This window comes from Podarcis bocagei (genome assembly GCF_964188305.1).
Source record: "Podarcis bocagei genome assembly, chromosome: 8".
NCBI lineage: Eukaryota > Metazoa > Chordata > Lepidosauria > Squamata > Lacertidae > Podarcis > Podarcis bocagei.
In genome coordinates, this window is record NC_138133.1 from 66,928,458 (window position 1) to 66,940,251 (window position 11,794).

General features: G+C 44.2%; 2 protein-coding genes across 3 annotated transcripts in view; one reads left to right on the forward strand and one right to left on the reverse strand.

Moving 5' to 3' along the window:
• Positions 1–6,984, forward strand: part of ESRP1 (epithelial splicing regulatory protein 1) — a 38,066-nt gene extending 31,082 nt beyond the window's left edge. For both annotated transcript variants that reach the window (XM_081205698.1, XM_081205699.1), the window contains exons 13-15: positions 1,845–2,013; positions 3,715–3,820; positions 5,737–6,984. In XM_081205698.1, coding sequence (XP_081061824.1) covers positions 1,845–2,013; positions 3,715–3,805 — 260 coding nt within the window. In that variant the 3' untranslated portion in view covers positions 3,806–3,820; positions 5,737–6,984. The remainder of the gene's footprint in view (positions 1–1,844; positions 2,014–3,714; positions 3,821–5,736) is intronic.
• Positions 6,985–10,423: 3,439 nt separating this feature from the next.
• Positions 10,424–10,846, reverse strand: LOC308592670 (ATP synthase subunit f, mitochondrial-like). Its single transcript, XM_081204221.1, has one exon. The coding sequence runs from the start codon at positions 10,826–10,828 to the stop codon at positions 10,559–10,561; it is 270 nt and encodes an 89-aa protein (XP_081060347.1). The 5' UTR covers positions 10,829–10,846; the 3' UTR covers positions 10,424–10,558.
• Between the last annotated feature and the right edge of the window lie 948 nt (positions 10,847–11,794).

Here is an 11,794-nt window from a genome sequence, read left to right on the forward strand (position 1 = left end):
AGAGACATCTGCCTGAAACCTTGGAGAGTCACTGGCTGTCAGTGTTGACAGCCAGTACTCAGCTAGATGTAGCTAATGGTTTGACTCAATATAAGGCAGCTTCCTATGTTTGTTGGATACTGGTGAGTTGTGCAGTACTTCCATTTTTATTGGGTTGTATTGGTTTGGCTTTATTATTATGGGTTTTCATGTTATATATGGAATTTTAATTTCTATAAGCTGCCTTGGGGGTTCTGCCAGGGCCATAAAGCAGAGTGTAAACATTAATATCAGGGCAGAGACCTTTGAAAACACATTCTTTCTAGAAAGGCTTTGATCCTGACTTATTCCTTTTAGAAGTTAAACACTCCATACTTCAGTATATGCCAGTCTCAAAAACAAGGAAGGCATTAAGTCTGGAAGAGGATGGTGGAACATATTTTTCATCCTCATTGTTGAGAACAGGACTATAATATGTAGACAGAGCTCCTTTTTCTGTATTGTGTATCTTCTACTAATCCTGCAGCTTGACATGAGATAACATCCACCTCAAATGGGTGTAGTTTGGGTCAGTGTTTGGTCCCAAATTCCCAACATGTCAGCTACTTAGGTTTGTGTCTGATTTAGGAATAGCCCAAACTAAATGTGCAATAAGATCTTGGAGCAGACCAGTGTTCAGACAGAAGAACTCTTTGAGTAATCTTTCTTTATGTATAAAGTTGGCGTTCACAGGGGCTAGTTTGGTTGTAATGCTAAACGTGGTTCAGCACTATGAGAACAAACCTACCACTCCTTGGGCTCTCCCCTCAGCTCGCATAGCCACAGGGGGGAGTCTGGAAGATCTCGCTTCCATTTTACCAACCACAGCCTGCCTTGCCATCTGGTTAAACTTAACTGGTTAGTAGAACTAAATCTCCAAACCATAGTTTGTGAAACTGGCTAGTTTTTGCTAACCATGGTTTTAAGTTCAGTCACAGTTTAGGGTTCAAGCGGCATTCTAAACTAATCTAATCTAAAATAGCCCCAACCACCATGACTACTAGTGGTCAGATGATGGGAGTTTATAATCCCAAACATTTGGAAGGAAACCTACACTAAATGATCAGGCAGGATTCTCCCTAGGCCACAGCTCTTACCACCTCTGCACCCTCTTTGAGTGTGTGATTGGTTTAATTGTTTTTTTAGATTTTTGGATCTGAATACTTCTTTCCAATGAAGGCCGCAATATGACTCAACAGATTAAGAACAGTGGTCAGCAAGAAGTATGGCCTTTTTGTATATGTGTCAATTAGTGTAGCTTTTCCTAGAAGGGGTGCTGTGGGTGGCGCTGTGGTCTAAACCACTGAGCCTCTTGGGCTTGCCGATCAGGAAGTCAGCGGTTCGAATCCCCACAACGGAGTGAGCTCCTGTTGCTCTGTCCCAGCTCCTGCCAACCTAGCAGTTCGAAAGCATGCCAGTGCAAGTAGATAAATAGGTACCGCTGCAGCGGGAAGGTAAACTGTGTTTCCGTGCACTCTGGTTTCCGTCACGGTGTCCTGTTGCACCAGAAGTGGTTCAGTCATGCCAGCCACATGACCCGGAAAGCTATCTGTGGACAAACGCCGGCTCCCTCGGCCTCAAAGCGAGATGAGCGCCGCAACCCCATAGTCTCCTTTGACTGGACTTAACCATCTAGGGGTCCTTTACCTTTACCTCCTCGAAGTGTGAGGGCAAAATATAGCTTGTGGTATAATTGCATCTTTCTGCTGTGAAATGACCACCTGGATCGGGAGTGTAGCCTGGCCTTAATCATGCTTTGTGCTTTTAAAAAAAGTTGCGCACAGAAGCACTGACCTTCTTCATCTCTGTCTTGTTCTGTCATTTAGGCATGTCTCCTCCTTCCTACTCCTTCTCTGCTCCTGCGGCAGTTATCCCGACGGACGCAGCACTCTACCAACCCTCCATGCTCCTCAACCCACGGACACTTCAGCCTTCTACAGCATATTATCCAGCTGGCACTCAGCTCTTTATGAATTACACAGCATATTACCCTAGGTAAGCAAAACGCCAAAAAAGAGAGAGTGAGGGGCAGACTTCTTTTGTAGCGGAATATAGCAGGCTATGAACATGCTATGTTGCAGCAAAACAAGCTGTTGCTTATCACTGATCAGGATGCATTACGGATTGCTGCTGTTGTGTTACGGGTAGGGAGAGTGAGTTTGGACTTGTCACCTGTGAGAAATGTTTTACCAGTTGGAAAGGATGTTGACCTGTCTTAAAATAACACTGACTTGGATCCTAAGTGGCTTTCTTGTTCGTGCAAGGAAAGGGTTTGTGTGTGTGTGTCTGCAATTTCTGTCAACTCCCTTCTTGATCTGCAAATTAAGAGAGACTAAGGTTGCAATTTTGTGCACTCGCATTTCCTAAAACTATGGGTCTCCAGATGTTGTTGACCCCACATCATAACAACCAGCCACAGCCCTATGGTTGAGGATGAGGGAAGCTGTAGTCCTTTAACATCTGGGAACCCAAGTTTGGAGAAAGATTGCTGTACACGCACACTTACCTGAGCATATGTCCCAGATAGCTCAATCAGACATAAATAAGAGTACAGAGCACCTGTAATTGGTCAGAAATTATGTACAAGGGTGCATTGCACTAAAGCAAGGGTAGCCAGTATGGTCCTCCAGATGTTCTATTCTGTAACTCCCATCAACCCCGACCACTGACCATGCTGGGTAAGCTGATGCAATGGATTGGCTACCGTACTGTTTCCCAGACTTGGGTCTCCAGCTGGCTTTGGACTACAGCTCCCATCATCCCTAGCTAGCAAGGACCACTGGTCAGGGATGATGGGAATTGTAGTCCAAAACACTACAATTGGGAAACACTGGACTACCCCCATACTATTTAGTAAATGGACTTTTGGAACCACCTAGCGGGGAATATCTGAATATTTACTCTGTGCGTTGGCAGCTAGTCTAGCAGTGACGGGGGGTGGGCATGTGCCACAGGCATTCCCCTTGGAAATTTAATGGAGCCTAGCAGGGTTGGAGGGGATGAGCCCCAGAGAGCAGCATAAAGGAAAAGGAAGTCCAGAAACTCAGCATATCGGAGGAATGGAGGCTCATATGATGGTGGAGCTGTTCTTGAGCACTGGGAAAGGAGCTGGTTTGTGATCCTGGAAAATGTTCTGGCTGAGACAAGGATGAGGACAGAAGAAGGTATTGAAATAGAAGCCAAACCAAACCCGAAGTCTTTTGGGGGATATTCCAGTACCCAGTTAGGCTGTGACTCCTGAGGTCCTGAACTTCCTGATGGAGTTGTATTTTTAAGTTCAAGTTCGGTACAGGCTGTTCACTGAAACTCCGCTGGCTTTCCTTGCCCCAAGTGCATATCCTGAGAGCCTGACCTGAGTAACCAAACACATCTGGAAAAGGTTGCTATCTAATCAGTCTTCTCTACAATAATCGTGATTAATAGAAATCCATGTGTACCTTGGGGTCTTTATTCAAGCCCACCGGATGCAGGGGGGTAAAACTGTGAACATTTGATAGCAATTGCCATTTTGTGATTGCTGAAAGCCTTCTCTGGAATCCAACTTTTACTTAACTGTAAATGTTAAACAGACACTAGGAATCAAGTAATAGTGCTAGCTGACAATAGACACACCTTATGCCTGGGATGATGTTACAAGCTAAGCTTTGTGTTAACAGCTGTTCCCCTTGCAACACATATTAATTGTAATTTTTATAGTATGCAGCAGAGAATGGATCTGTACACACAGATGAATCGGCCAGGTCAGTGCCCAAAGAACGGATTTGTCTTCAAAGGTCCAAGCAGTTAGATTTTCCTAACAAAGGTAAGGTTCAGCAACATCTTCTCCCAAATGCACAATGTACGCACTGAACTTTGGGAGTAGCTATTTGGGGAGTGGGTGCTTACAATTACCCCCAGATCTTTTTCCTTCCTCCTTCCCTTCATTCCCCTGCATGTCCTTCCAAGCCTTTTGAAGCCAGGATCGGCAGCTAAAATAGTCCTACGTTGCCATTTCCAAGTGTTGAGGGGTGGCACAGTGCTTTAGTAGCTGACTGCCCTTGTGCACATGCCAACTTGTGGTTACATGCTTGGCATATTGTGTTTAAGGATGCAACTGTTCATGCTCAGCTTATTGTTCTGCCCGGACACTGAGGTCCAGCGCCAAAGGCCTTCTGGCGGTTCCCTCATTGCGAGAAGCGAAGCTACAGGGAACCAGGCAGAGGGCCTTTTCGGTGGTGGCGCCCGTCCTGTGGAATGCCCTCCCATCGGATGTCAAGGTGATGGACAACTACCTGACATTCAGAAGACATCTTAAGGCGGCCCTATTCAGGGAAGCTTTTAATGTGTGATATTTTAGTGTTTTTTGGTTTCTGTGGAAGCCGCCCAGAGTGGCTGGGGAAACCCAGCCAGATGGGCGGGGTACAAATAATAAATTATTATTATTGTTGTTGTTGTTGTTGTTGTTGTTGTGTTTAAGGGTAGCTGTTGCCTGAATCCATCTATTGAGGGACAGCCCTCACATGGTAATGAACTGGTAGATTGGGGCCGGCAGGGTGGAGTCTATTTAAGACTATAAGCAAAATGAATTTCAGCGCTAGTTTACAGAACTCTCAGAGCTTGGGTGCAACTGATGCCTCCCTTTCCATGGAAACGCAGGTTGCAGCCATAGCAAAGGTGACATTTTTCCATCTCCGCCATATTAAGCAGTTGGTCCCTTACCTTTCTCGCCCTGATCTTGGCCACAGTGATCCATGCGACGGTCACCTCCAGGCTTGATTATTGTAACTCGCTCTATGCAGAGCTGCCCTTGAAGCTGACCCAGAAACTCCAGCGGGTGCAGAATGCCGCGGCGAGGCTCCTTACGGGGTCCTTGCCACGGGATCACATACATCCAGTGCTTTACCAACTGCACTGGCTCCCAGTGGAGTACAGGGTCAGGTTTAAGGTGCTAGTTTTGACCTTTAAAGCCCTATGCGGCCTAGGACCCTCTCTTGGTATGCCCCGCGGAGGACCTTAAGGTCCACAAATGACAACACTTTGGAGGTCCCAAGTCGCAAGGTGGTTAGATTGGTCTAAACTAGGGCCAGGGCCTTTTCGGTACTGGCCCCGACATGGTGGAACACTCTGTCACAAGAGACTAGGGCCCTGCAGGACCTGACATCTTTCTGCAGGGCCTGCAAGACAGAGCTGTTCCACCTGGTCTTTGGTTTGGACTCAGTCTGACCCTTATGTTTCCCTCCCCTTATGGTTTTGATCTATGGGCTACTATTAAAATGAGACTGCATTTTAAATTACCGTATTTTTTGCTCTATAAGACTCACTTTTTTCCTCCTAAAAATTAAGGGGAAACGTGTGTGTGTCTTATGGAGCGAATGCAGGCTGCACAGATATCCCAGATGCCAGAACAGCAAGAGGGATTGCTGCTTTCACTGCGCAGCGGTCCCTCTTGCTGTTCTGGTTTCTGAGATTCAGAATTTTTTTTTTCTTGTTTTCTTCCTCCAAAAACTAGGTGCGTCTTGTGGTCTGGTGCGTCTTATAGAGCGAAAAATACGGTGTATTTTAACCCGTATTTTAAATTGCCCCCCCCCCCATTATGTTTTTATTGTAATTTTACTGGTGTTAGCAGCCCTGAGCCCGGCTCTGGCCGGGGAGAGCTGGGTATAAATAATTTTATTATTATTATTATTATTATTATTATTATTATTATTATTATTATTATTATTTGCCTGTTTCTTTTAGGCTCCACTTAAACTTCCTGCACAACTTCAGCCAACCAAATGCCGGTCCCTCTGACTTCACTCCTAATTCTACAGTGGCTGAACCCTTCTAGCACATGGGAAGTTTCCACTGTCTTGGATATCTACCTGTCATTTTGTGTTTTCGTGGTGTTTTCTAATTATTATTTGGAAACAAAAACTAAGCATATGCACAGTTGGCCATAGGGATGCTTCTCTCCCTGCGCACACCCCAGGTGCAAGCTTGCCATTTAAAGTTTCTGGGACATTCACTACTTTGATAGCACAGTTGCCAAATTCACAAGGGAGGGATATTGCTGGATGTTTTCTTTGCCCTGGCATTCAAAGTGTTAAATTTACCTATCACACAAAGGGTCCTCCTTGAGATTAAATCACTATAAAAACAAAACAAAAACCCAAATTGTTAAAAAAAATATCATGACAAAACCAACCTTTCATTTTTATTTGCACACAAAATTATTATTTTTATATATCCATAAAATAAAGGCTTCTTAAGACCTTGGGATTGTGCCTTTGGGGTTTTTTTATATATATAAAGAATTGTTTGCTTTGTGTTTGTATATATTTATTTGTTTAAAAAACTGGATTCTAGCCAGGCTTACTTGACAGTCTAGATTTGGTTAAGAATGTGAAATGCAATACTTTGGGGGAGAAAATGCTGTAACATTTTTGTAAAATAGATTATATATTATTATATGCATATAAAGTATAAAATGTAATGTTCTAAACTTGTATATTGCACATTTGGACTACTGTATATTTAAGTTACTGTCCCAGGATTATTTTAATGTGGGGGAATGAGGGTATTGTAACAATACACTAACCCTTCCATTCTTCTCTCATAAGATACAGAACTTAGAATTACTGGTATGATAATAAAATCTGACACTTGGAAATAATGGGAACACAATACTTGCTCACAGTGGTCTTGACTACGGAGGCAGTAATTAGATTGGATGGTATTGGAGGTTTATCGGAGATTATTGGGAGAATTGTAACCCAGAAACTCTCCTTTTAACTTTTAGTACCTGCCCTGTCTGCTGAGTTAAAAGAATGAATTGTTACCGAAAGCATTAAAAAAAAATTAAAAACAGACCATATCACTGTTGTAGAAGTGCGTTTTTTGAGCTGCTCTACATGGATTTTGTACCATCCTGCTATGTGGATGTTTTGCTCCTTGACTTACATTGCATTTGCATCTTCTACAAGTATTAAAACTGTTTTAAATCCATTTGTGGACCCCTCGAGTTGCATTCTGTACACACCCCATTATTGCTTGATTATTACTGAATGTTGGTCACCTGCTCTCCCAGCAGGGCAGAGCAGAATTGGCATCCTTCAATGGGGCTGGTTCTTGTAAAAGAAACAGCTGCAGTGCCGAGCTGTGTGGAAATCGTTTCCCAAAGATCATTGCGCAATCCGGACCTTTTCCGCAAGATTTCCTGGCTGGCACATGCCATCTTCATAACATATGCATCAGGTCCTTCGAATGCAATGTTCTGTATAATCGGTATTATGCTAAAGTGCTGAGGGTTTGCTGTGTGTCCATTTATTAAGGAAATATCACTTTAAAAACATACAGCCTCCTGTCACCACCCTTCCCTTCTGGGAGGAAGAGAGAACACAACTGCCATGAACGAGACCAAATCACTTCTTCAAAACCTCTGTCTGAGGAGGGAGGGAAGTTGGGATAAAAGTGCAAGTTGGCCCTCTCCTTCCCCATCTATGTTCAAAACCTGACCAGAGTGACAGCTGACACTTAAACACTAGCAGTTGGGACAGCGTCCTCCACTCTACCTGAGAACAGCAGGCTGGTTTGGGGAATGAAGAGGGGCAGCTTTTGCACAGCTCTGTCCTCCAACAGCAATGGCCAGCCCTGTTAGCAGCAGCAGTCTCAGCTGCTGTAAGGTAACAATACAGTGGTACCTCGGGTTAAGTACTTAATTCGTTCCCCAGGTCCGTTCGTAACCTGAAACTGTTCTTAACCTGAAGCACCACTTTAGCTAATGGGGCCTCCTGCTGCCACTGTGCCGCCGGAGCACGATTTCTGTTCTCATCCTGAAGCAAAGTTCCTAACCTGAGGTACTATTTCTGGGTTAGCAGAGTCTATAACCTGAAGCGTATGTAACCTGAAGCGTATGTAACCCGAGGTACCACTGTATTCCAAATTGCAACTAAAGATTCTTCCCAACCCTTTCAGTTTACTGCTGTAATAAACACCTTTTTGTTGTTGTTTAAAAAAAAGATGTGTTTAAGTTTTCAAAAACCTGCAGACAAGACAAAGAAATGAAAACGGGGGTCTCTGTGGAGCACATTACTGCAGTTGGGGGGGGGGAATGAACAGACAGTTCAGTATACTTTTGCAGGCTTTGTAATACAGTAGAATATGCAAAGGGGCATTTTGGAAGCAAGAGTCCCATATTGATATGGAGTAGCCTTGCCGTATAGGGCCTATGCAATGTACTATCTTTATAAAGCATGTAATTGGAGACCATACAATATCAAAATGGTCTTGTTTTGTAACCCCTCTTAAAGACCTCTTCTGATTGGCTAAACACATAGACATGGCAATGCCCCACACCTCCTCGGACCATCCCTTTCTAGGGGGATCTGATGCAGACTCCAAATGTCTGTCAAGTTGTAGTCTGGCATAAGAGCATTCTACTGTGTACAGAAGATGTGCCAGAGGGAACAAGAAGGCTGGCCTCACCCCCCTCTTCAGTGCTGGAGAGCGCATGTACCCCATTTTGAGAGGGGGGTATTGGTGAACAGGAAGTACAGTGATTTCCCCCTTGCAGTAAGTCTGCCATTGTTCCCTACCCATGAGATTGCAATAGGAATTTATTTCTGGGCTGTGGCTAGTATAATACGTAAGGTAGATGGGTGGGAGGGAAGGGAGAACTGGCTCTTTTAAACATCTGGTGGAAGGCGCTTTTGCAAAAGCTGTTTGAAATAGGAAACATCTGCATTCAAAACATGAAGGCCTCGCATACGATATTTCCACCTTGATTTGTTCAACTCTGCAACCTAGTAATAGTGGGGAAAGCCACTTCAAAAGCACCATCCGCATTAGATTCGCCAACATTTTCTTAAAAGCTCATGTGGTGCAAAGGTGTATAGAGAAGTAGCTTCCGCTTTCATCTGGCTTGGCTGCTTCATGGTGCCATTTCATCTCATTAGCAAATAGTGTGCTTTACTGGCCCAGCTGAGTGGTTTTAAAATTTGCTGCTGGTAGTTAAAAGTACAGAGGGATTTCCACACACACCCTTCATCTAAGAAAAGGTGCTCTCAGCAAAAGAATGAAATGGTTGTCCAGGGGACCATGTGCCCAGTTTTATAGAAGACAGCTCTCTGTTGAAGGGCAGTCTGTTTCAAGACCATTTTAAAGATAAAGAACCATAAGAAGGCAGAGCAGGTACCTTGAAGTTGTCCTAAGCATCTGGGCACAGATGATCAATCACCTGATCAGGCACACAGGTCACCTGATCAGTCTTGCCCACTATGGTGAGATGAATTCTGCAAACCTTCGTCATTTTTGGTTATACTGTTAGGCCACCCTTACAGTCGCATGCATAACTTGCATAAGTCATCTGTCCGCTGTGAGTATAAATCAAAACAGAACTAGAGATAATTTAGATTTGAGTATTCTTTCTCTCTCTCTGCATCAGATGTACATTAGCACTTATCAAAACTGCCATGCAGATTTGCCCATACTTTCTAAACAAACTGACACCAGCGAGCATCAAGCTCCACAAAACAACAAATTACTAATTTTCTCGGCAATATAGTACAGTACACACTGCTGTTCTGAGCCATTCCAGAAGAGGGAGCAGGAAATCAAACTGTTAACCTGCTATTTCTTCCTTCTATATCTGCATAAGCAAAAACTTTCTAATAGCAACAGCTGCAGACAGTGGAACAGACAGCCTCTGGAGGTAGTGATGTCTCCTTCACGGGCAGTATTTAAGCATAGGCTAAATGGTCATCTGCCAGGGGAGCTACAAATTTGTGCATTGGGCATGGAATTTACACCAGATTATCTTCCACATCCCGTGATTCTGTGATTCTGCAGCCAGCATGAAAATGCAAGCTGCTAGCCTCTTGAGCTTAACATTACTTCTATCCAGAGAATTGGTGGAACAGGGGTAGACTTCCTCCGTGGCCATCACAGAAACCAAGTAGACTAGTGGAGGCGGGAGAATATTTGTTCCCTCCCCAACCCACCTGTATTGGAGTTCCTTGCTGCCAATGGATGCTAGCTGAGTTGTTAAATACAGTGGCACCTCAGGCTAAGTACTTAATTCGTTCTGGAGGTCCATTCTTAACCTGAAACTGTTCTTAACCTGAAGCACCACTTTAGCTAATGGGGCCTCCTGCTGCCACCGTGCCGCCGGAGCATGATTTCTGTTCTCATCCTGAAGCAAAGTTCTTAACCTGAGGTACTATTTCTGGGTTAGCGGAGTCTGTAACCTGAAGCGTATTTAACCTGAAGCGTATGTAACCCGAGGTACCACTGTACAAGGCTGATTTAAATGGTTTGGGCTTGCTGTGGTGGAAGTTAAAGGCACAGAGAAGTTCTCTTGCACAAGCTTTATTGAAATGGAGGGAAGTTGATCTATCCTGAAAAGGGTGTCCCTTAAAAAAATAAATCCCTCTTTTTTTCCCCACAATGAAAGTAAATATTTTATTATTGGTCACAGAATACACTGTTGAGTCTAGAAGGTAAGAGACAATCTGCATTCAGTTGAAGCAAACTCACTACGAGTCGCAGTATGGCAGCTTGTATTCTTCTGGTCCATCAAGCTTTAGTGATACTTCCTTCTGCGATCATGCTTTATATGGTCGAAGCTCCACATGTAGCTGAGAACCACATAGGCAGTTAGCATCATGGTGATGCCACCAATGCCTGGTTTCTTCACATCAATGTACTTTTTGACAAATCTGTCATAGCCTCCTCGGATACTCGTAACAAACCCAGCTGGGGTGTAATCTCGAGTTGCTAACCAGTTTGGCAACTGCCCCACTTTTACATCCAGCAGCCTCATATCTTTTACTGGAACGGGTTGGTCCGCCATCTTGAAGCTGCTGCAACGCCTCCAAAAATAAATCCCTCTTGATTTCTTTCTTTCCTACTTGTCAGTATGGGGGGGGAAAGACTTCCAAACTGGCTAACAACAACAATCTACTGAAACATGCAACAGAAATGTAACCCCAATGTAAAGGTCAATCATAAAACAATAAGCAATTTTAAAAGACCATAATAAAAGAATAAGAGCAACATGAAAATATTGCCCATTAAGCCACAGTGCCAGGGCAGGGCTTGGCTCGGCTTGGCCAGTTTGAGTCAGAGGCAAATGATATGGTCTAGTCGGGACTGGTTGGGTTCTGAGTCAGGCAGATGTTGATCCAATATGTGCGAGAAGTGGAGGACGCGATCTGGGACCCAAGGACCTATAGATACACTCTGGCCAAGAGTTGCCCTAGTGGTGCCTGGGCCCTGCACAATTTGAGATCCCTGGTGCCTTATACAATGTAGGCTATAGTGAGTGTTTTCTCAAAAGAGCATTCCACAGGGCCTTCTCTGTGGTGGCCCCCCCAATCCCCAGCTGCCAGTCACCTAAACTCCAAAGTCTTCTGATACAGCTCTTAGGGTATGGGCAGGTTCTTATGCGAGTCCTGTTAATTAGAAAGGAGGAGAGCATTTGGACTTCCTCAGGTTTATAATATCTTCAGACAGCTCTGATCTCTCTGTGTGCTTCTAAGCAATCACTATTTGAAAACACCAAGGGGGAGAAAGAACAATGCGCCATGGGGTGTGTGTATGGAGATATATGGATTTGAATCTAATTCTGCAACAGTCTTTGCCCAGCCATGTCTAAGTGTCGTATCTTTGGGGAGCAAACATTGGCAATGCTCGTGGAGCGCAAAAGCACCAAGTTATGTCTATTCCTTTCCTCCCTCCTCCCCCTTTATCAAATGCCATGCTGAGACTCCGTCGCTCCACACACATCAAATTGTTAGAACTTAGCATGAAGGCAAGC

Bases quoted from the DNA above. Each gene is read 5' to 3' on its own strand.
- LOC308592670 (XM_081204221.1), bottom strand. From the start codon at position 10,828: ATGGCGGACCAACCCGTTCCAGTAAAAGATATGAGGCTGCTGGATGTA.